The 22,512-nt window shown below is 39.0% G+C and overlaps 3 protein-coding genes and 1 long non-coding RNA gene across 7 annotated transcripts; 3 read left to right on the forward strand and 1 right to left on the reverse strand.

Annotated features, from left to right (window-relative positions):
* Positions 1–2,359: 2,359 nt before the first annotated feature.
* LOC113674645 (uncharacterized) lies at positions 2,360–4,918 on the reverse strand. Its single transcript, XM_027191132.2, has one exon. It carries the CDS (start codon positions 4,875–4,877, stop codon positions 3,810–3,812), a length of 1,068 nt encoding a protein of 355 aa, XP_027046933.2. The 5' UTR covers positions 4,878–4,918; the 3' UTR covers positions 2,360–3,809.
* On the forward strand, positions 3,711–22,459 carry LOC113674634 (uncharacterized). Of its 4 annotated transcripts, XR_003446535.2 has the most exons (5): positions 5,987–6,289; positions 6,749–6,855; positions 19,728–19,813; positions 21,272–21,380; positions 22,046–22,459. It is a non-coding gene; the product is annotated as an uncharacterized LOC113674634 (long non-coding RNA). The 4 variants fall into 4 exon arrangements; XR_003446533.2 differs by lacking the exon at positions 21,272–21,380 and having other exon boundaries at positions 3,711–6,289; XR_016187815.1 differs by lacking the exons at positions 21,272–21,380; positions 22,046–22,459 and adding an exon at positions 20,121–20,294.
* On the forward strand, positions 11,674–13,728 carry LOC149053651 (uncharacterized). Its single transcript, XM_027191120.2, has one exon. It carries the CDS (start codon positions 11,674–11,676, stop codon positions 12,835–12,837), a length of 1,164 nt encoding a protein of 387 aa, XP_027046921.2. The 3' UTR covers positions 12,838–13,728.
* On the forward strand, positions 17,741–19,347 carry LOC113674637 (uncharacterized). The gene has a single exon (XM_027191125.2). The coding sequence runs from the start codon at positions 18,366–18,368 to the stop codon at positions 18,879–18,881; it is 516 nt and encodes a 171-aa protein (XP_027046926.1). The 5' UTR covers positions 17,741–18,365; the 3' UTR covers positions 18,882–19,347.
* Positions 22,460–22,512: the final 53 nt, after the last annotated feature.

Genomic DNA, 22,512 nt, shown 5'->3' on the forward strand with positions numbered 1-22,512 from the left:
GATATTGAGTCGTGTTGGCCTAAGAGATTTTTTTGTTTTTGTATTCGTGCATTCACTTCTACAGAGCCAGTATGGCTATTATCAATGAAATGAAGAGCTAAGTTAGCGCCTTGGCTCAAGGTTTAGAAGTTAATGACACCCATCAAATATAAACTTGCCGACAATAACATGGTTATTCAACACCGACAGCAACAACCAAGAAAACCCGGCTACAAGACGAAGACCAGGACGGTAACAATACTATTTATCGTCGTGACTCGAATTTCTCAAATAACGGCAATTCCTCAATTCGTTCATCATGTCAGAGAGTGATTTCCCTTGGTTTGTCTCTTGTCTAGATTCTAATTCTGAGAGCCCTGTTGCAGAAACTTTTCTGCTGCCTCTGTCAATCAAAACCCGTGTTGCCAAGGCAGCTTGACTCACGCGTCGTAAATTTGTGATACTATTAACTGAAATATTTCCAGAGCTGGATCCATTCTCAGATTTGCTTCTTGTTCTTAATCCCATGGTGTTTGTGGTCGTTTCCTCCGCTCCTGCTACTTGTCTTAAATAGCTTTCTGTCGGTCTCTGCAGCTCCTCTAATCTAACCTTCGTTAGAATTTTTTTGTCGGGTGATATACCCGTTTTTGGGTTTTCAGGGCTTGCTTTGGTAGTTGCACTGCGGAATCTTTGTGCCGCAATCGCCACAAGCGCCAAGGGACGAAAGCTTCTTAATCCATCTATGTTTTCTCCAGTTTCGCTTTTTGTTGAATTCTGTTCCTTAAAACTCTCTTCATATCGCGATATTCTCGAATTCCGGTTTATCGCTCTTCCGGGGGGTGCTTGCACAGTCGAAATCTTTCTCCTTGAAGTCATGCTTTTGTCGCTCCAGGCGTTTCCATGGTGATGAAGCCCTCCCCTTGCACCTGCTGCTGTTGTTGTCGCGATTGTTAACTCATGCAAATCTAGTTTTCTTTGAGCTCTTGATAAGCTTCCTTTTCTTTGAAAAGTGTTACTGCTTTCTCTACTGGTTTCTACTTCAACTTCCTTCTCCAAGTAAATATTGCTTATTCCTCGTGACAAATCCGCTTCCTCAAGCTCTAGAGTTGAAAATTCCCCAGAAATATGACCTCCGCTTACATTTAGTCCGGCTTTTTGAAATTGTCCATTTGCAATTGATGTTCCAGGTGCTACTCTGGGAATATTTTTATTTTCTTCTTTTCCCTGTGACTTAATATTGATGTCAATATCATTGGGGTGACTTTGAAATCTGGTCCAATTTCCATTTAAAATTTGCCTTCGATTCTCGAGTACTTTTTTGGGAACGCTTGGCAAATTATCTCGTCGATATTTGCTTATGTTTTCCGATGTTTTCTCATTAACCATTCTGGATGGTGCGTCGATACGTAAAGATAAACCAGTCGGCAAATTTTTCTTCGTCACTGAATATTCCGCTTCAGATTTCGTGCAAGATAAATGGTCGTTGAGAGAGCCAGCTGACTTTCCACTCGGTATCTTGGCGTTCAAAAGGCTGCCACTGGATCTACTTTGACTGAATGTATTGCTGTTATCGATACGCGAATTTGAATTTACAGAATAATGGTGAGGATCTCCGGAAGAAGCCGCTAAATCAATATCAAAGGGAGTTAGTTTTCTCCTCGGAACGCTGACAGCTTGGCGCTCTCCATAGTCGGTTTTCCGACCTGAAAAGTCTTCTGGGTCACTCACTTTCCTACCACTGTTTATATCACTAAAAAGCGAGGCTCTACTGCTTTTAGATCTTGTATCGCTTGGAGCAGATACTTTCCGGACTCGGCCATGAATTTCTGGTAGATATGAACTTTCTGCACTTACAGAATCATAGCTGGAAAAGAGGTTGGTACGCGAGGATCGTCTCTGCCAATGTTCCATAACTGTGGCTTTTTCGTTTTCACTTCTGACATTTTGGGCCAAAAAATCCCTTGCTAATGTATTCTGTCTGCTTGAGATCTTTTTGAGGCTTTTGTCTTGCTCTCTTTGAAACTGGTCCAATTTTTTCCGCAGTATGGACTGCTCGTGGAAGTAAGCTACAGAAATCTTTTCTGTTTGCGCAAAATCAGTATTTTTCCTCTTATCCATAGTACTTGGCTTTGAATATTGTTGACAAAGTTTTACTGCAACACAATCCAAGTCAAATTCATGAAGAGTGTTTGTTTTAAACGGAAACTAGCATGGATTAGCCTTCAGAGCGGATTTTTCCTCGATGCGAGTTAATGAAAAACTGTCTCCCCATGATACTTTTCCAAGGTGAGTCGATTCGAAGAAAATTGCCTCGTATTTACCCCGATTGCTCAGACGCAAGGACAAAAACACCACAAAAGGGACTTACCAGTCAGTATATCTGTAAAAATACCATGTGAAATAAGGTCAATTTAATGTTTACTATTCATGAATAATTTACATGAAATCTGTGTGATGTCTTTATCAATGTAATTCTTGGCACTTAGATCTTAGTCTAAATTAAAATTTAAAAAGAAATTTTTTCCCTTATAATTCATATTCGTGTGCTTTTTACCGTTTAGCGTGAGTAATGGGTCAAAACATTGTTAAGTGTTGATTTTCCAGTTAAAGGTTTTTGTATCAAAAGAAACTACCGGCAAAGGTCTTAATAACTTGATCTCACTTAATACCTTTAACTGACAAAAATTTGATTATCTAAAAAAAAAAAATAATAATAATTCAACGACTTCCATGACTTGTCACCCGCAAACACGATATTTAGTATGGCGCAAATAAGACACTATTAGCATTTGTTTTGTCAGTACTTTATCATTAACATCAGGGAAAACAAGAATTTTAATCGGGCACAAGCCGATGAAGAAGTCAGGCAAATTGTAAACTTGCTTTCCGGGCACATTATTTTCCTAACCGAAAACAAAACAACTAAACCAACAAGAAGACAAATAAACACGCAAGTGTTAATATTCTTTCAAAAACACAGATAAATATGAAATTCCATCCCGATTCTCTAAGAGCAAAACGAGAATTTAAACTTCAAGCCTGCGATGTAGAGCATAAACTAACGATTGGTTCCACCAGAAATGGGCGAGACAATAGAAGTCTGCTTCATATTGTTCACTTAAACTTTTATCTTTTCATGAATTGTCTTTAAAGTAACATAAAGATAATGTATACAAGATAAGTGCAGTAATTGTTTTCTTTTTTTTTGTGGTTCACTCGACGGAAAAATCCATTTGCCATATATTTCGTTTTGTAATAGTAAACAGGAAATACGATAAAAGAATACTTTTTCGAAAATAAATAATAAATTAGAACTTTTCAGTATGTTATCGAGTATAATGTAATCATTGCTCCAAAGGCTTAAAAAAAATTAAGGAATTATTCAAATTTACTTGCTTCGGTCAACAGCCGTTCATTTGAAATATTTGAATGCGTTTGTCATTATCATATTTGCTAAACAATTACACCAGTTTCACCTTCATAATATAGATCTAGCTTTTGCTTAAAATTCGATAGGAAATCATTGAGGTTCTTTTGTTTAATTCGCCGTTTGAAATTTCTAGAAGATTAGTGTGCGCCATTCCTCCTTTTTAGACTGGAAGTTTTCTGTTTTATTGATTTCTATAAATAAGTTAAGCTTGCTTCCAAATTTGTGGATCATCATCTAAAAAAATCAAATCAAAATAACGATTGAGAGTGACTCTTTTGTTTCCACAATACGAAATGAAATTGTTTCCCATTTCATGAGTCAGCCATGGCAACTTTTAACTGCATGTGTCACATTCGGTTGTAATATCTTGATTCCCTCGATTTTTAAGTTGTACCTTCCGCTAAATTCGGTTACTTTCTTGGTTTTCCTTGGAAAATCTTAAGTATCGACAACATTTTAAATCATCGATGCCCTTTTCATTGCTCTCTGGAGTAGCATCGTTCACTTCCAATTCACCGTTTTGAGATTTTTGGGAATACTTCGAGGTACTGCTTGATGATTTTTTTTCGTAAACATTTTTAAACCAGGAGAAGGAAGAACCTTCTTCACTTGCTTCTGTCTTAGTAAGAATTTTCTTGCCGGGAAAATTGAGCAGCCTTTTCGGATCTTTCGAGAGGCTGTGTGATGGGAATGCCTGAGTATTAGATGTCGACTTGGGTCGATGAACATAACCTCCTGAATCAGCTGGGGATTCCAGTGGGGTTGTTTTCGGGCTCTTTTCTACGAAACGCGGTGAAATACGTCTTCTTTCCGAGACCTCATCTATGTTTACACCTCGGGTTGAAGTAGAAATATTAATTTTCTTTCGCATCATCTCTTGCGTGGTGATCAAAAGCGGCTGCAGCATTGTAACTGGAGCTGTTTTAGACCTTTCCAGTTTTTTATGTTCTGTAAGCTGCCACTTGGTTATTTGAGCACTGTGTGGCGAGATAGTGGACTTAATTCTCGGTTTAAACTCTTCACGATTGCTTGATGCTCTTTCAGCCGAGTTTCCAATGCTCTGAACGACATGATGCTCATGTTTTAGGGTGGGGAAGGAGCATGTGTTTGTACCAGTGTTTGTTGTCGATCTATCCCCCAGATCTGGAAAACTTTGCGAACGTCCAAGTTTTAACTTTTGTTCGTTAGTAATAGGAATTTTAGTAGAGTTACCATATTCACTTCCCTCTACGCTCTGCAAAGAATGGTTTCCATATAATGGATCTGTCGCTAGTTCTTTCCTAGATTCTCTGATTTCAACAAGTTTGCTAGAAACCTGGGCGATCTCCTTTTTATGAATCTTGCGATAGGCGTTTATCTTCCGGCGAAGAATTTTATCTTCATGCTCTTTTAGGGTAGAAATTCGCTTGGTGGCTGATGGCCCATACGCATCTCGTTCGACAGACTCTTTGGAATCGTGCGAAGACATGATAGAGAATGCTTCTTTTCAGTGAAATTCAGACTGAATAACAATCATTGTGGCATTGCCTGTTTGAAACCAAATACCGATCGAAAATGTCAAAACCTGTTAAATTTGCATTAATTGTTGGCAATTCGTGACTCTTTCCTTAAGCCTAGCACATTTAATCGTGGCCTTTTTTATTACCTTCACTATCTCGCGAAATTTGACAACGATAATCCCCTTTTAGTGTTATATACAAAAAGCTTTTCCTTTATTTCTTTCCTTTCCGAAGGTGAACGTCATTAACTCAGCTTGAAGTTTAATCAATTTCAGCATTTTTGACAGGCAAATTTGCAGCTTACTCGTTTGTTTTGGGGTCGTTGCCGGGAGATTTGAAGGGCTTGTTCAACATTTTTTTACCTCCTAGTGGGCTTCAGGCAATTTTGCCAAGGGCCACCTGCTAAAAATGACTGACTGTTTGTCAATTTCGTTGAGTTGTTAATATCTTCATTTTATTCCTTTCCGAATTTCTTCTGCTCTCAGATTCCATGTTGCTTAAAAGAGAGAAGTATGCCAGTTTTCACATCGTATACTTTACATCTTTGCTGATCTTTTACAGTAAAATTGATGCGCTCATGACAATAAATCATTTCCATAAAAAAATATAAGCATTTCCTGAAGCGTTTGTGCAAGAAAAACATTGAATTGATCTTTCTGAATATTTACATATTTCATATTAATTAAGTATCATGTACCAGCTATTTCATATGAAATGGAAGATGATAGCAGAAAAACTTCCTTTAAACATAACTAATCATTTCTAAAAGTGAATGATGGGCTACTCAAAGTACTTTGAAATAGTGAATGGTTTCGTCAATTGCATTGAATATCTACAAACATAACATGAATTAAGTGGTGTGAATTATCTCTACTATTATTGAAAATATTTCATAACAGACTCTTTCATGTCCTAGTTTCTATCCTCTTTCCATTCTGTACTCCTTTGTTTTTATTTGGTACCGCGGAAATTTATCACATGCTTATTGCATTGGCAGAGACCTCAGAAATGAGCACGTGAGGATGTTGACGTCACCACATCACGCGCTATTAAAGATCGCACTTTGGCCGGCTGAATTAGGGTTTAGTTCAAAAGTCGTTTTCGCTATACAAAATCTCCTTGTGGTAAATCTTCGATTTCCGCTACGTGTTTCTTCAGAAGAGAGCATCAAGCCATAGCGCTTGCCAAGTTAAAACGCTAAAATCTCAGAGTTTGCTCGAAAGGTTCCAGCAATTGTTATGAAAAGTTATGTCTGATCGTCCTAGGATGTTAAGGTCATCGAAGTCAGTCTTACACGTGAGCAGCACTGACGCTTCACTCAAGGAATCAAGGTTCTATTGCGCATACAAAGGACTATGTACTCTTGGAACCGGCAGAGAAGGTATCTTACCTCATGTTTACACGAATCATACACACGTTTCTGTTATGGGAAAGACCTCTGCACTTATTGCTACTTCCTTCTTTTTCTTTGAGAAAAGTAATACTCATGCCTTGCATCAATACAGCCAAATCATTTGTCTGTAAACTTCTTGATCAGTTTATTTTCTTGGCTTTGGTTTGCGATCAATCAGGGTTAAAGACTATACAGCCAAAGAGACTTTCTTAGGAACAATTCTATTAAATGGATTGGAATTTTAAATCTATCAAGATCGCGTTTTCAGTCATTTTATTTACTTGCTATTTGGATCGTGGCGAGTGTCCCCAAGGATGATCAGAAAGGACTTTGTACCATGTTTTACAAATAGCCTTCCTCTGGCTTTAAAAGTTATAAAGTGTGCTCACATTTTTTAACTTGTAAAGTTTGCTTTTTTTTTTATTGAGACATTTACTTTACCTCTAGACTGTTGCCGTGTGAAAACTGGTAGTTAGATGTACAAAAGAAAATTCAAGTGGGAATTGAGGTTTTTGGGCACACTCTTTTATGGAAGACAACGGAAGTATGAAACTGTGAGTAAATTCACCTCTACTTCAGATTTTCAAGTTCACAATGACTCCAGCGACGAATGAGGCACTCAACTCTTACGCGTAATAAGCATAGGCAGAAATATTGTCTACAGAGTGTACAATCTCGAAAGTCGGCTGTTTTCACAACAACTATCAACATATAAATTCCACGTAAATTATGCTTTTTTTTTTAGAAAGGAAACCAGAAAAATTTATCAGCGAAAATAACATGGTCAAAGTCCAAATGGTGGAACCATTGTGTGACGCATTCTCTATTTTCTGTTTATGTTTTGGTTCATTTGCTAATCAATTACGACAGGAACTTCTTGCTTTGAATTCTATCACAGTTGAAAGGAAAATTTTTTTTTTGGACTGAGTTAAGAATTTCGAAATTATATGTACCATTGCGTTGTGTCTTGGATTACGTTTGACCTTTCGGTAGTTTTACGAGTTGTAATTTGGAGAAGCTCTGTTTTCTCCAAGGTTGCATTGTATTAGTAACCATTCTGGGGCGTGCAGTCATGGTAACGTGATATCGAATATCCATGCAGATAACCCGAATAGTCGAATACTTGTATTACAAAAATGGCTCAGAAAACTACACGGATAACGACTCCAACAGCAACAAAAACAATAAGCTTCGGAAATCTTCGAATTCGCCGCCAACAGCAAGCTTCGAAAATGTACGCCACAGTACAAACAACCACTCCCTTTTAGTGTTTGTGATAATACAGAAAGTTCGGCGATCGGTTTGTTACTTTGGGCCCTTGGAAAAGAACATGACAGGTCCTCTTCAGCGAAGCTATATCGCACACCATATATGCTTTATATAGAATTTAACACTTAAATTGACCGTTGAACATCTAAACAAAAGGTGCATGTGATTGGTTTGTGCTGTGTGAACTCTACAAATGAATACGCTTTATTTTCTGAGCTACATAATTGCTATCTACAAAGGTGTGGGCATAGACATACCAAGAAAAGATTTCACTCATATAAGCTATTGATTTCATCAATAAAGGCAGAATTCTTTGAGACAGGAGGCTTTCAGCTCCTGAAACAATTTTCACCCATGCCAATATCGGATCGTCTGCTCTGGACGCCGCTAATTTCATTAAAATAGGGCTTACTTTTGTATAAGTTTTGTTTCGGCTTACACTTGAAGTCTCGGTCGGCGTTTTAAAGTAAATTAATACATGTACTACATTTGAGGCAAAGTTTTCCTCCTGTCCTTTGGCAAAAACGATATGGTCGTGTCCATGGATATTTTCTTGCGTAGAAGACTTGACGTGGTTTCTTTGTAAGATGTAGCCTGCCTTTCCAGCCTCCGTTTTAGAGGGCTTTCACAAGAAGGAGGACTTTTCATAAAAACCATAACTTCGTTTGTACTGTGTGAGCCTTTCAGTTGTCTTTCCGGTGGCAAGCGTTAAATAAATAATTTGTCTTCAGTTTCACGTTGCGTTAACAACCTGTGATTAACAGTGTTCTTGGTTGAATTCCTTACATTTGATGACAGCGAGTTTGGTTTTTCACAGTTTATATCAAGTTCTGAACGATTGTCATTATCCTGTGAAACGTCGTAAAGAGCTGCCTCTTCCAATGGTGAGGCTGTGCGAGAAGAGGGCATGCTAGGCATCCGAGCCCTTTGCGACATGCTTGATTTAAAATGTTCCAAGTTAACTGCATTAGAGCCATTTTCTGCTGGAATGACTGATCTACTCAGTGGTTCAAGAAAACCAGTACTAACTGCATGTACTCTGTCGTTCTTCATCGGAGGTGGAACAATATGATTTTTATGAGTTGGTTGGTTCACAGTCTTACATTCTGAGGGAATTTTTCCAGCCGCTATTGTACCTACATCCATTGATCTCCTCCTACTAAACAGCGTTGGCTTGTAACCAGCAATTGTCCTGAGGTGGTTTAGTGCATCTGATTGCATTTCACCGACGCTGTAACTGCGTCTACGCTCACAGACCCTACCAGAAAAGGAACCCTTTCTTTCTCTCTGTTGGCGTGACAAATCTGTGAACGAAAAACTGTTCTTTACTCTTTCCATTTGATTCTCGTTGGTGGAGCCACTTAGCGGGTTCAAAAATATCTTTTCATTGCTATGCAATCTCGCATCTTCGCGTTGAAAGTTATTTGTGTGCAGAGCTGCCTGGCTCTTTCCAGTTACGTCAAGCGGACGTTCTTTGGAAGATATTTTCTGCCGTTTCAGTATATCATCTGCAGAGATTGCTGTGACGCATTTTAGCTCTTGCATAAACCTTTGCAACTCCCAGATATCGCCCTCGATGCTTTCCATCTGCTTTAGCTTTTCTTTCTCAAATCGGCGCAGCGTGTGCCGCAAATCATTATTCTGTCGGATATACGACATGGCAAGGCTTGGCATGTCGGAAGGCATTTCGCTTTTCTTGATTTGACTTCTCGTAGATGTTCGCCCAAGTTCGAATTCCATATTAGCCCGGCCTAAACGACAAACCTTGACCAGAAGTTACATGTACAATAACGTTCTGATTGTATTTCGTTTGCAAACGTCTAATGTTCTGCTTATAAAGCTGGCGATTAATATTACAAGTAAGACCCTCCTCCAGGTGGGTTCTTTTTGTTAACGTTGAATACTTGAATCGAGGCCTTTGTTGAGGATTTCAATTTGGCGTCTACCAGTTCATTACTACAATAATAACCCAAAAAGTTGATATTGGCCTACGTGCTAAAAACAGAAACGTACAAGAAAGGGCTTTTATATAAGAGCATTATTTCCTTGAGATAATTAGAATATTTGATGGGATTAGATCGTTGCTTTGTACTGTGAGTGAACTGTAAGTCATTGCAAAGATAAAGGTTCTACCTTCAATTTAATTTTTTCAAAGAGTGGTCTATTGTTCTCGCTTGAGGGAACATAATGATCAGAGTAGTTTAAAGAAACGAGCTGAAAACTCTCTTTGCACAGACACATACAAATAACTGATTTAATGCTGTTATTTCTTTGGCAAGTTTAAACCTATTACGATTTTAAATATCTTTCAGAGAAGATTTCAGAGAAGATTTCAGAGAAACGTCTCTTAGGATTTTTATTTAACTTTTAGAAAACAAATAATCAGTAATTGAAAAAAAACCTTTCAAAAAAAGTTCAGGGTTGAGGGCTACAGTCGAGGTCGACTATCATCAAAGAGGCACCAAAGAGGAAAGGATAACACGTAAGTAACGAGGCTAGCTAGGGATTGAAATTGTAAATGACTACAAAACATCAGGTTGGCAAGATGGAAATATACAATGTTAACAATGAAGCAAGTTTCAATCGAGTGTTGAAAGTAATTCAGGATTGAATTGATTTTGCTTTAGTTTGCTCTCTGATTGGTCCAGAAACTCGCGCCACTCTATCAACCATGCCAGTCAGACGCAAAATTAACACCAATCACGACTTGCTCGCCCGCGTTTTCCCGCTCTTCAGACGGTTTTCTTGTTTTTACTTCGAGTTCTCATTGGGTTTTCAGGGTATTTTTCGTTCTGCTGATAAGCCTTTGTGATAACTTTGGTTTTCGGTTTTATGACTCTTATTCGAAAGGCGCTCTGATAGACCAAGAGAGAACAAGATTTAAACGGATTGCAAATTACGAAATTGAAAATAAAGCTATGATTTTAAAAGGCGCACATATATCGTGACAAAGCAATTTTGGCCCCTACTTAATATGTTTGACAACAAATAATTTGTTTGTATAATAATAGTATGCCTAAACTTTTTAATTTTCTCTATTGACTCGATGCGACAGTTTAAAGCTCTTATCTAAACTGAATGTCAGTATTCCAAGAACAATGTTATCTTGTGGGCGGAAATTATAACATCTTAATTACCCCTAGTTCCGTAAACAACCACACAGAGGTACTTAAAATGCATACTAAGCCATCTTTGCAAATTGTACGAATCACAATGTCTGGAACCATTTATTATTTTTTTTCTGTTCTTCTCTTGTGACAAGTTAGAATTTTTTCCTTGGTTAGAATTTTTTCCTTGACTACTAACCATTCAATAGTTTCTTAATCCCAGCGGAAGTTGCTCTTTGTTTTAATGAACGTAACAATCTCTTGCATCCGCCCGATGGCCATAATACCAATTTCAAAAGTTTATAAACTTGGTCAAATTATGCGAACTTAGTTATCTACCTGCAATTAGCGCGAGTAATGAGTCAGTTCCAGACATGAAGAAGTAAGATGTGTCAGGAACTGTTCATGTCGCAACTGTAATCAAAACTCGATAGAGCGTGGTGATGGTAAAAATGTCCGAAAAAGCTTTTAAAGCAAAGAGAAAACTTGCGATTTAAGTCTTAACTACCTGTTGAAAAAGTTCTCATTCGGCGAGAGCGTTCGGGTCAAGTCCTGAAGAGTTGGTTCGATTACGGCTTTCCGAAGATAAAACTAGCTACAAGTCACATGTACATGTTTCCAACTTTTTCAGCAGGAAGCGGAAAATTTTATTACATCCCCGAGGAGCTTTTATATGCTAATTTCTTTCATTTCTAACAATAACGTTTGCTTAGCTTATTACGCAAAATTGTGTATAGTTAGCCTCTGCTTGCTTAACTCAGTAAAATTAATGACATTTCTGTCAGATTTATTTAGACAAACACGAAATTGTAGGTGTTTATCGACTCTTTCACGTGATAACGTGACGCAAAACGCAACATGCAGATAAACAGGGCGATAAATACCATTTAATTGATGCAAGTCTCTTCAAATGATTTGAATCAAAGCGCATCCAACGTGTAATCAATTGTTTGACTTAACTGAAATAGTAAAACGAAATAGGGTTTGTTATTCATCATGTCGCAGAACCGAAGGACGACAAAGAAAATCGAGTTCAACAAGCGGGTTCGTGACATTGTATCGCGTGATAGCAACCGGCTTAGGAAAACGTTTGAAAAGTTTGACAAAGAGTATGCTAGTCGCTTGGCTGAGATCCAGAACATGCAGGAGAAAGTTCGCCACTCTATGAGAAATTTGGCACAAGAAAGGATGCAAATACGCCCTAATTCTGAAATAGCTAATTTCCATCGTAGTGCAAGGAGAGAAGACGAAACAGAAGGAGCAAAATCAGTGCATGACGACCGCCGTAAAGGAAGTAAAATGATGTTCGACAACAAATTGCAACAAAGCGTGGAGGAACGGATGAAGAGCAATTCCAAAGCGTCATTGCCAGGGATCCACAATACTCGTTCCGAACATCTAGAAGTTCCAAATCGTTCACCAACCAGAACCCGGCGTTACTCGTTACCACATCCTCCAACGTTTCTACCTGGAAGCCCGAAAGAGAGCCGAGCGTTTCCGATCCATGCTTCGCTGGCGAGGTCAGGTATTTCATCGTCTTTGCCAAGAGAGGCTTTTGTGAAAAATATTTCTCCTCAAGATGCTTTGCGAAGAAAACAACTTCAAAGTTCAGAAATCGCATGGCAACGAAGGACCGACAGACTTTCAGTTCATGATCTGCCAACTTCTTCGTCAAGCTCCGATTCCCTGAATAGTACCAAAGCAAAGCTAAGTCCTCAGCTTAGTCGTAAAGTTCATAAAGCCGACAGTATTCACAATGAGAAGGACATCAATAGTAAGCCTGACGAAGACAAGAAATCAGAGCATGCAAAATTTACTGAAGATTCAAGTGGAAGCGATACCCTTATGAAAGATATTGAAAGAGAGCCAAAGAGTGTTATCGATCACAATAATACGAGGCCTAAAGTTCTTCTTACTAGAACACGAAGTTCGTCTCTTCCCTGTGACCCAAGTCAGTTGAAAGACATAAAACCCAAAGAAAGCCTAAACTCTGGCGTATCCGGATTTATCGGGTCAAAGGATCATGTCGCTAGTGGCAAACGAGTGTCTTCACTGGCAGTGCCAGTTGCTACTGACCAGAACGAAAACGAATCAGTGTCAAAACCATTTGAAGAGCTTCGTCTCTGTAGATACTTAAGAAGCAGTGACGTAGAGGACTAACTTTGCAGGGCTAGGCTGATGTTTAGAGTGATGCTGATATCAGACGAAATTGAGAAGGTCACATTGAATATTTACTTTCTATCTAACAATATATGTGCTCTCCATTAACTTCCCTTAAGTCATTCCTGGTATTCGGTATGCTTTAATGGGTTACGATTATTTGTTTTTCAAATAGTGATTTTCAATAGACTCGCCTTGATTGAGTTTAACACTTTTTTGTGTGTACAAATGTGGGTAACCTCGACATCTAAATAAACAAACTTAACTGCGTTGTATTTTTAAAGTTTTAAATAACATTAAATTGGCCCTAAGTGAGGTTCAGTATCAAATATGTCTTATTTCATACCAGTGTTTACACTAGAAGACGTCGAAAAGTCGAGTACTCGATGCTATTCACTGAACCAAGACAGAAGGTTGCTTTGAGTGAATGATCAGGTGATCATTCCATCAACTTAGCAACATTTTTTCCCATTTAAAATCAGTTCAATTCTTTTTCATAAGGAAAGCTAAGGAAGTCACTTTTGAAATGTTACCTGGCAAAATAATATTGTTTAAAAAGGCGTATTGGAGCGTAACATCACGTGAATCACAAATCAGTGAGAGCAAATACGTATCCGAAATCACTATTAATAGAAACTTAGTTCACGTTACAGCACACAGGAATACCATATTTCAATTGATGGCATGGCCTGTTATAAGGGAAGCTTTAACTTTGACAAATTCTACATTGACCCACCAGTATCAGCTGTGTGTCGTACAAAGTGTAATTAATCGATCGATGAAAAGGTATCACTCATTATTCAGCGAGCTGTTGTAGTTTTAATATACGTTTATTATCAGTACAACTGTAATTAAGGCGGCAATCCAAAATAAAGCAAGCCGATGATTACATTCGGTTACCTCAATTATCTTATATTTTGGGAAGACGCGGACATGTTGCAAGGAAAGGCGAAAAAAATACACAGAAAATTTAGTTCAAATGTAGAGTTATGGTCCGTTATTGTTATGTACTGTGGTACGAGTCCGATAAATGTATTTGTAAAAGGCAATACTACATTACAGCGGTTAGATGTTTGACTTACAAAATTCAATTCAAAACACTTAGCAACAACTTGTGAACTTTCATAACGTGAACGATATTAGCATAGTAAGTTATGTAATGCATTTTCATTCTCAGAATTTGTACACCTGTACTGTACCCGCTTGCATGTATTGCTGCGAGGTTTAATTATTGCTTTATGTTGAGCTATACGAAATATAAAAGTTAATTTTCTTGGGAATAAAACTTTAGGAGGTGCTGATCACAATGTATCCGAGTCGTTTGACTCTTTCGAAGCGGGACGAAAAGGCGAAGCGTCTCAATGCAAAAGAGGGCAACTTGCTTCAGATGGAAGTGGAGCGATTCGAAAAACAACACAACAAAGAAATGAAGAACATACTTCTCGAGAGACAAATCGCCAAGGAAACTATGAGTGACATCAGGCGGCAAAGAACGTCATCCCTGTTGGCAGCCAGGGCGATTTTGCAAGAAAATGACGTGAGTAACAACAAGAACAACACCATAAGTTCACCAACTTTAGCAGCAAAGCGCAACTCAGAAATTAAGGCAAGTTTAATTTCACATAGCTCCGAAGCTCAAGAGGACGTAGCACATATTCGTAAACCACACCTGCCTCATTTTATTCAAAGATCTCCTCACATTGAGAGAAAAATCTCGGAAGACGTAGCTGTAAATTTATCGCCTTCTACCGGGCGTAAACGTGCCCAGACGTTTTCTGGAACCACAGTTTGTGGATCTGAATGGGAAATCTCGAGTCGAAGTCCCATACGGAAATCACCAAATCTCGGGAGAAAATCCTCGGAAATTTCACATGCGGCGATAATTTGCAAGCCTGAACAACAAAGCTCGTGTGCAAGTCTCACTCTCACACCAACTCTTAGAAGAAAAATCAAGAAAGACGTTGCTACGAGTTGGTCCCCTATCATTGGAACTCGAAAGCGTGCTCAGACGATTTCAGGAAGAACGGCAATTATTCAGTCTGACGTAGAAAACATGAAAATACTAGAGTACATCCCAGTTTGCAAAGAACATCTAAGCCATTCGGATCAGGATGAAGACCTGGCAGATGGTAGATCCAGAAGTCTCAGTGATGGTTCGTCAGATTTCAAATCGAAACAAACGAGTCTCAAGATGGAGAGTGTTCGTAACTCGCCGTGTCTCAGCGCACGTTCGTCATCTTGTTCGCCGCTCGCAGAGAGGAGAATGGTTAGCGTGGATGATGTCGGTCGACTGTTATTAAGACAAAACTCTTTAGACGTTCCATACAAGAGTCCGACCCAACAACGTTGGAAGTTAAGTCCCTCCACTGGCATTGCCAAGTTTCGGAAGGATGGAGCTGCCGCTTTTGCTGTGCAAACACTCATCTCCAACCACCATCGTGAGAAATCAATCTTGGCGGCAACAGAGAAGCTCATCACCGAACGGGAAAAGAGAGAAATGACTTGCAAAGAAGAGCAGCAGAAGAATGTCGATCCAAGAGGAAAAAACTGTCCTAAACGCACCACTGGTTTGAGACAAAGATTGTATACAATTGCCCAGCTCGTTATAGCTTTGAATGCCCTTAAATTGACTGCCACACGGCGACGGCGAAGATTTTCGTTCACTAAAGAGAATCCAAAATGATAACTCAATTAATCCTTTCCATTTTGGGAGTGAAGCCGTGACAACAGCCCCGAATACTGACAGAATTCTAATTCAGGGCAAGCGTTGAAGAAAAATTAATTTATTTTTATCTAAATATTTGATTTCTCACGATCAAAATGTCATGCATACTTGAAAACAAATGCGGCATCTGCCTTAAAGGTTAGGCCAATGTCTTAGTAAGGAAAATTTTGTAAAAATGAAAATAGCTGACGTCGATCAATTCAGTTTGATCACCGTGTTCTCTACCGAGTTTTTTTTTGTAGATATTATGAATCGAATCGGGTTTTCGTGATTGAGAGAAATTGTTTTGATTCATTCGAGTTGTCAAGATTAAGTATCTCTTAATAATAAACAAAAAGTGCCAAGTATAGTTCACATGCTAAAAAAGCTATCTTGCTATCTGCTTGTTGGCAAGTTATCCACTTGCAACAGGAAACACAGATCATTTTGTATGATTAGTTTTTGTCAAAAAATTTATGTTGTGAATTGCTTAGTAGATGAACTCTGAGCCCTGCATTCGGCATTTCTCTCGCAAGACATCGAGAATTAAAGCGGAATTTTTTTCCGACACAATGATTCTTGTTCGGGTTTTTAATTCAACCTTACAGTTCTATCGTTAAATTTTCTTTAACTACCCGGCTAGACCAAGAAAGTGTGTTTTCACCCATTCTGTTAATGAGCTAGATATAAGGCATAGTTATGACACTTAATTTACCCAAACATCAAATTGTCTGCGTTTTCTTCATAGGGTAAATTAAAAGGTCTGTATTGATACCTGTCGTTGCCATCTAAGGAATCGTGATAAGAGGATGGAAAAAACAGAAGAAATTACAGAGGCATATGCCTCTCGTTCTTTCAAGCTGACCAAGGTTCTTCCTATGTAATTGTAGACGGAAGATAGAAATATTTCTATTGCGAAATGTTTGTGACTTGCTGTATACAATTTTAGGCACACTTTCTGACACATTTACGTCTTAACAGTGCGACGAGTATTCTATGCATCATATTCGCAGTTAAGGTTGTAGTTTTTATGATCTCCACGTGCAAACGAATTCACAAGAGAATCAAATGCTCCGTAATATTGACTCCAGCATCAGACGCTCTCGCTCGTGGCATTGAAATTGGATAGTGTGGGTTCGAATCCTCATGGGAGAGAGTTGTTCGCCCAAGTATTGCAAATTTGAATTGATCAAATTAAATACGGTTCTCTATTTGAATAAATAATATTCTACATTGATAATATACTATCTAGACTGGGGATTAAATTCCAGTTTCCAGTTCATCTTTTTACGTGTTTTCTGCTTTGTCATGAACTTGCAACTGAATACTTTGGTATTAATCTGACCTCCTGGTTATTATTTTGAGGGTTAGGTAGATTGAAATACCTCCGAAAGCCTTCCGTTAGGATCATTTTGCACCTTTAATCTACTTGAGGCGACAAATAAATTTAATTTGGGAAAATGTGATATTTGTGTAATTCCTTGGTTGATTACCGATAGGGAATAATCACATTTTATATTTCCCTCTTTTTAAGAAGGTATGTTAAAAATAATTCACACAAGTATAGACAGCTTACGCCATTTATTTTCCGTCGTTTTCAATTCATTTAACATAAAAAAGTTCTCTTAACAAGTAGGAAAGCATGAGTTGTCAGCGCTAGCGTCGATGTCACCGTTCGAAGGTATGAAAAAGGAAAAAAAAATGTCGCATAGCAAAACAAACCTTGATTTTGCCGATTAAGGTCATCTAAAGTGACTTTGTTTTTTACCTCCATTTTAGCACACTAAGGCTTACATGATACCATAACCCCCTGGATCAGAAACCGGAACCCGGCATAGCGGGATTTGCGGTAATTACCAAAATATTAGTGCATTTTTGTCTTATACTTTTAAGATTTGACACACATTATCTAGGACGGTGACTAACCGATTTGTAGAGATTGTCTAGACAGCTAAGTGGATAGAAAAGTTTAACCTTAGCAACAGCTTTTTTGGATAATCGGCGCTCGAAGTGGGGGGCAGGGAAAAGGTGGAGGTGAAGGAGGATTCGGGGGTGTGGTAAATAATCTAAAGCCTTTGCATTGCGTGATTGATATGGAACATGTTCAAACGTGACGAGCATTGCGTGACGAGTGGTTATAAACTAAACAGAATTCTCGAGAAGTTCATATTCCATCGTAGGTGGTTGTACATTAAACAAATCAAACAAGGAAACCTCGACCGTTGCATGTTTCATTCTTGTGTACTGAGCCAAAGGATTGTTGCGCGGGGGTTATAAAACCATGACACATACTGAGATATATTACGATTAGGTTGCGAGATCAAAGATTACCCAGCTAAAAACTGAACATAGTTGAAGTAATGAATGGGAAAGCGTTCGTTTTGACCATAATGAGTACATGTAAATCTATGATGACATACGATGGGACTACCAGAGTCTAGCATGTAGTTTTAGTTCGCTTTGAACTGTAGCTATTATAAGTGCGACGCGAGACAACTAGACAATGGACAACACTCACGGAGATCCATATCGAGTTTCATTCAAATTCTCCCAAACAGAGCAATGATTGAGAGTCAAACTGGTAAAGAGAAATGCTATGTTAAAGAAGAGGGCTCTAATGTAACTCGAGACAGCAAGGGTCGCAGTATTCCTGGTGTAAATACTCTGTTACAATTGGCCGCCGATTTGGCAAGTGTGCCGGTGACAGCTGAAACTAGTGTTGTTTGGGGTAACTTCATACAAAGTTAGCAAGGTCACGTCAACGTCATTCAAAAGAAAACATAGTTGTTTTGAACATCCATCGCGCAGTTCTCGAGTCTGTAAAATGGCAAGCCGTGAAAATCTACCCGATATCCTAAACGAGTTCTTCAAAGCGATTGATGAGATGAATAACACAGTATTGGTGCCCCATCGACTCGTGGACATCCCAGAGGAGAACGAGCTTCCATCTGGAAAGTGCCAATGCCCGACATCGACTGATAATTCTTTGGTCAAGCCTGGAAAAGAGTTGGAAGATTCAGGGCTATTCGGAACTTATCACATGCTTCTAGATATCAAGGAAGAATTGACGACCGGGAAGCCCACGTCGGCTGAGGGATGCTTCCGTTCGCACATCAAAGCCGTAATGGAAAGCATGAAATATCTTACAGGGCTCGCAAGATCCCTGACCCAGAATTATTGTAACGAGGTATACAGAGGAGGCGAAGACAACTTTTTACGGCCGAATAGTTTTTCGTTTGATACGTTGGAAGATCTACGCAAGCAGAATGGTGCAGGGCAGCAAGCCAAAGAGGCATCTCGATTAGGACATAGAGGAAGACAACGGTTTTCTTCGATGTGAGGTGTTACTATATATTGACAAATGTTACATGATCGATCGTTTAAATGAAACCTGAAATTATGGCGAAAGGAGCTCCCATTGTCTTTAGTGACAAAACATAGGACAAACCACGATGGCATAATCGTTCTTTCGCTGACTTATAATTAGACTTGTAAAGGGCTGCATTTCCACGAAATATTCAAAGATCTAGAAAAATTTTCTCAAGGTTTTGCCATGTTGGTTTGGCTTTAAATTCACCGTGCGTAGGCATAGAATATTTGGTAGCGTAACGTAATCATGTATTTACATCGGGTCTAAGACATGTGGAGAACCTAGTCTGGGACTAAAAGTTACGTATTATTTATTCGCAAGTGCAAAGCGTAAACGTGTTTGAAAATCGGAATCTAGGATACTAATGCTGCTAAAAATTCAATATTGTGTAAAAATTCCTGTTCGTGATCATCAATAAATTTCCTGCAAAACTTGTTTTGGAACTGTCGCGCTAATTGATTGACATGTGCCAGTCGATGTGTCATCGATGCCTCGTGCGGGTTTCACGGGAGTTCCGTGTGACGAGAGAGCGATGCCAAGTACTCAGAAAAGGAGGAAATGTCGTCACCACGCACTCATCGCCCATCACAACTGTACAATGATGAGTCATTTTACCCTCACGTGTCTATTCGGTTGTTCCTTTCTACAACGTAACGTCATCCCCACAATATAACAGTTTCAGATACGCACGGTTAAAGGGAAGGGAAGGAGGGGAGGGAGGGAAGGGAGGGGTGGAAGAGGGGAAATGGGGCCAGGTGGTAACAAGAGATTCTGGCCTAATTCAGTTAACACTGTCTGGGTTTTTTTTCCTTTCAGAATCGCGGTGAGCACAACTGTAATGCAAACACGACAAAATTCAAGGCATCTGAACGTTTGAATTGGCGTTTTCGCCGAAAACCAAGGTATTTTGGCTTATTAGCATGTTGGGAAAATGCTCACAAGACGCAATTCCCTATATTACCTGTATTTGTTAATCGCGCGCTGCTACATTTTGTTTCATTCCGATTTAATGAGCTCAAAGCATCTTAAAAAGGTGTAGGTGTAACTTTCCCTGTTAGCTCAAAAATCCAAGTAAGAACACTGAATTACCTATATTTTCATGGCCTGGGATTATGTGATTAGGATGTTTTGAAAGGCAAATGATCGCTAAGAGATTTCTGGCCTCATATCGATTATTGAGTACACTGATTTTTTTTCATACAAACACAGGAGAAGTCGATTGAATCTACGGAATTTCTGGTGAACAGATATCGTATACTCAGTCAATAATTTCAGGTAACTTAAGAAAACAGCGAAACATTTCGGCTGAGTGAGGCTTATACTTAAAATAACAATAACAAAGCGATTTTCACCGAGGAAAAAACTCTAAAGTTTCACTACCGGTCCGGAAACGTTTCACATTAAGTACAGATTAGACATGATTGTAATACAGCAAATTTGCCGCTGGATTCTTTGCACGCAGCTGTGCATTGACGGGGAATTGTCAAAGGTTAAACTTATATTTACCTATCAGAAAAGGTGTTTTCTTAGTCCAAAAAAGGCTCGAGGGCGAAAGATTTAAATTGAGACGGCCCTGATTCTGTTCTGATCGAGGCAAATCGTTAGTTTGCGTAGGGAGCAGAGGAGTTAAATATGATTGTCTGTCCTGTTTAATCGCGTTGACTGACCGTGGATGTATGCGATCATGTTGCGAGTCTGGTGAAACCCTATCTGCGATAGCAGTTGACAAGCGAACCCTTCTATTTGCGGCACGCGCGGTCGAAGAAGCGCACCTTTCGAGGCGTGCGAGGCATGCGATCATGTTGCAAGTCTGGTGAAACCCTATCTGCGATCGCAGTTGACAAGCGAACCCTTCTATTTGCGGCGCGCGCGGTCGAAGAAGCGCACCTTTCGAGGCGTGCGAGGCACGAAATGCAAAGCTAGAAGCCTGTACCAGCGAAGGGATGCAAGGGCATTTTCCACTGAACGCAAAAATTTTAAAATGTCAACATTTCGTTGGCAGAGGGGAGGGGGGTGGGGTTTGGTCGCATGGTTGAACGCCTTTAATACTACAATCCTGCAGAAGCCATGAATCGCTGTTTAGTCAGATAATCAGGTTGATTTCATAAGATAAGCTGAGTTATACAAGCATCTTGATTGGGTCTTGTTTATGGTCTATTGGAGGACAGGCGAAGGGGTGACGTCACCATTAACAACATTTTGCGTTTTAATCATATAAAACAAATAGATTCAAAGTTGCCGTGAGTCTGTACAGTAATAGATCATCAGCGACATTCTGCTGCGCCCCGTGTGCCTCTTTTTTGTTCTAACCACATTTTGGCGTCATCTGTGATCTAATTGAGCCTCCTTTTGGTCCAAAGGTATGCTCGGAATTTTGTCCGCGGCCATTAACTGTTCCTAACCGAGTGCGAAGCTCGAGCAAAAAACTGTGTGCGTTATGGAACAAATAATGTTCAAGGACAAATATAGGTAAATATTTTCTTGCAAAATGGACGATGCTGTGTTATCAACCTTCAAGCTAGCGTGGGATGCTCACTCGTCCGTTTTGAATTTATGGTACGAATTCATGAACAAACAAATATGTCCTTTCTTCTGTGGCAAAAGCAAACCACTCTCTCATCTTGAATCAAATTTTGAACGAAGACTTTTATCGTAGTGAACGAAAATTTGAAAATTTGGGAATATCACCGGATATTTCCCATCTTTAATTGGGAAATATTCGATCACGTGATGCATTTAGACCAGTTGCACGAAAGATATTTGATGGATGAACAGACGCGCGGAAACATAGAGAAAATCAATAATAATAATAATAATAATAATAATAACAATAATAATAATAATAACAATAACAATGTGAGATAGACAGAGAGCCAATACAAATACAGCATAAATCCTGTACGCAAAAAAAAAAAAAAAAAAAAAAATATATGATCACTGAAAAATCGACGGCGTGAGGTTATCGTGGTCGTGACCTCTAAAACATGAACATCTCTTTATTACATGAACTTCGCTATGAACCTTTGAAGTCCGTTTTAGGGAGGTTAACTCGGCTGTGATAATGTGTATTGGTTACGAAAAGAAACTTGGCCATGCATGAACCCTTTTGTTTTTGTTCTTTTTCTTATTTTTAGGTCTTGATTAAGTGGCTGCCCCCACACTTAGCCACCTTTGAAGTTAGCGTCACATTCTGCAGTCTTCAAAATCCACCTGAAACATCTAACTTTATTCCCCACTGTGTCAGAATGAGCCCAACATTCTACTTGTCAGCACCGAGGATTAACTGAAGCAATAGCAAAACAATCGTCGAGTGGTGATCATTCTAGTCGCTCGTTGTGGTTATAATAATAAATCAAAGTATGTACGTTTTTTGACGATATAGACTCACTATCAAACGTACATCGCCCCACAAAAACGTCATAGTATAACTGTCGTCGCAATCGGAAATGACCTTATATCGTGAGACAGACGATTTCACGATAATTTATCGATTTCCTTTTCATTTTTTTACTTTACTTGACTTTGGAAATAAATAACTGCTCAGTAGATATTCTTGACGTCCTTGTATGGTGCCAATATTCTTCTTCTTTCTTTGCACTTA

Source organism: Pocillopora damicornis, chromosome 1 (assembly GCF_964200805.1).
Source record: "Pocillopora damicornis chromosome 1, jaPocDami1.2, whole genome shotgun sequence".
NCBI lineage: Eukaryota > Metazoa > Cnidaria > Anthozoa > Scleractinia > Pocilloporidae > Pocillopora > Pocillopora damicornis.

Bases quoted from the DNA above. Each gene is read 5' to 3' on its own strand.
- LOC113674645 (XM_027191132.2), bottom strand. From the start codon at position 4,877: ATGTCTTCGCACGATTCCAAAGAGTCTGTCGAACGAGATGCGTATGGG.
- LOC149053651 (XM_027191120.2), top strand. From the start codon at position 11,674: ATGTCGCAGAACCGAAGGACGACAAAGAAAATCGAGTTCAACAAGCGG.
- LOC113674637 (XM_027191125.2), top strand. From the start codon at position 18,366: ATGGCAAGCCGTGAAAATCTACCCGATATCCTAAACGAGTTCTTCAAA.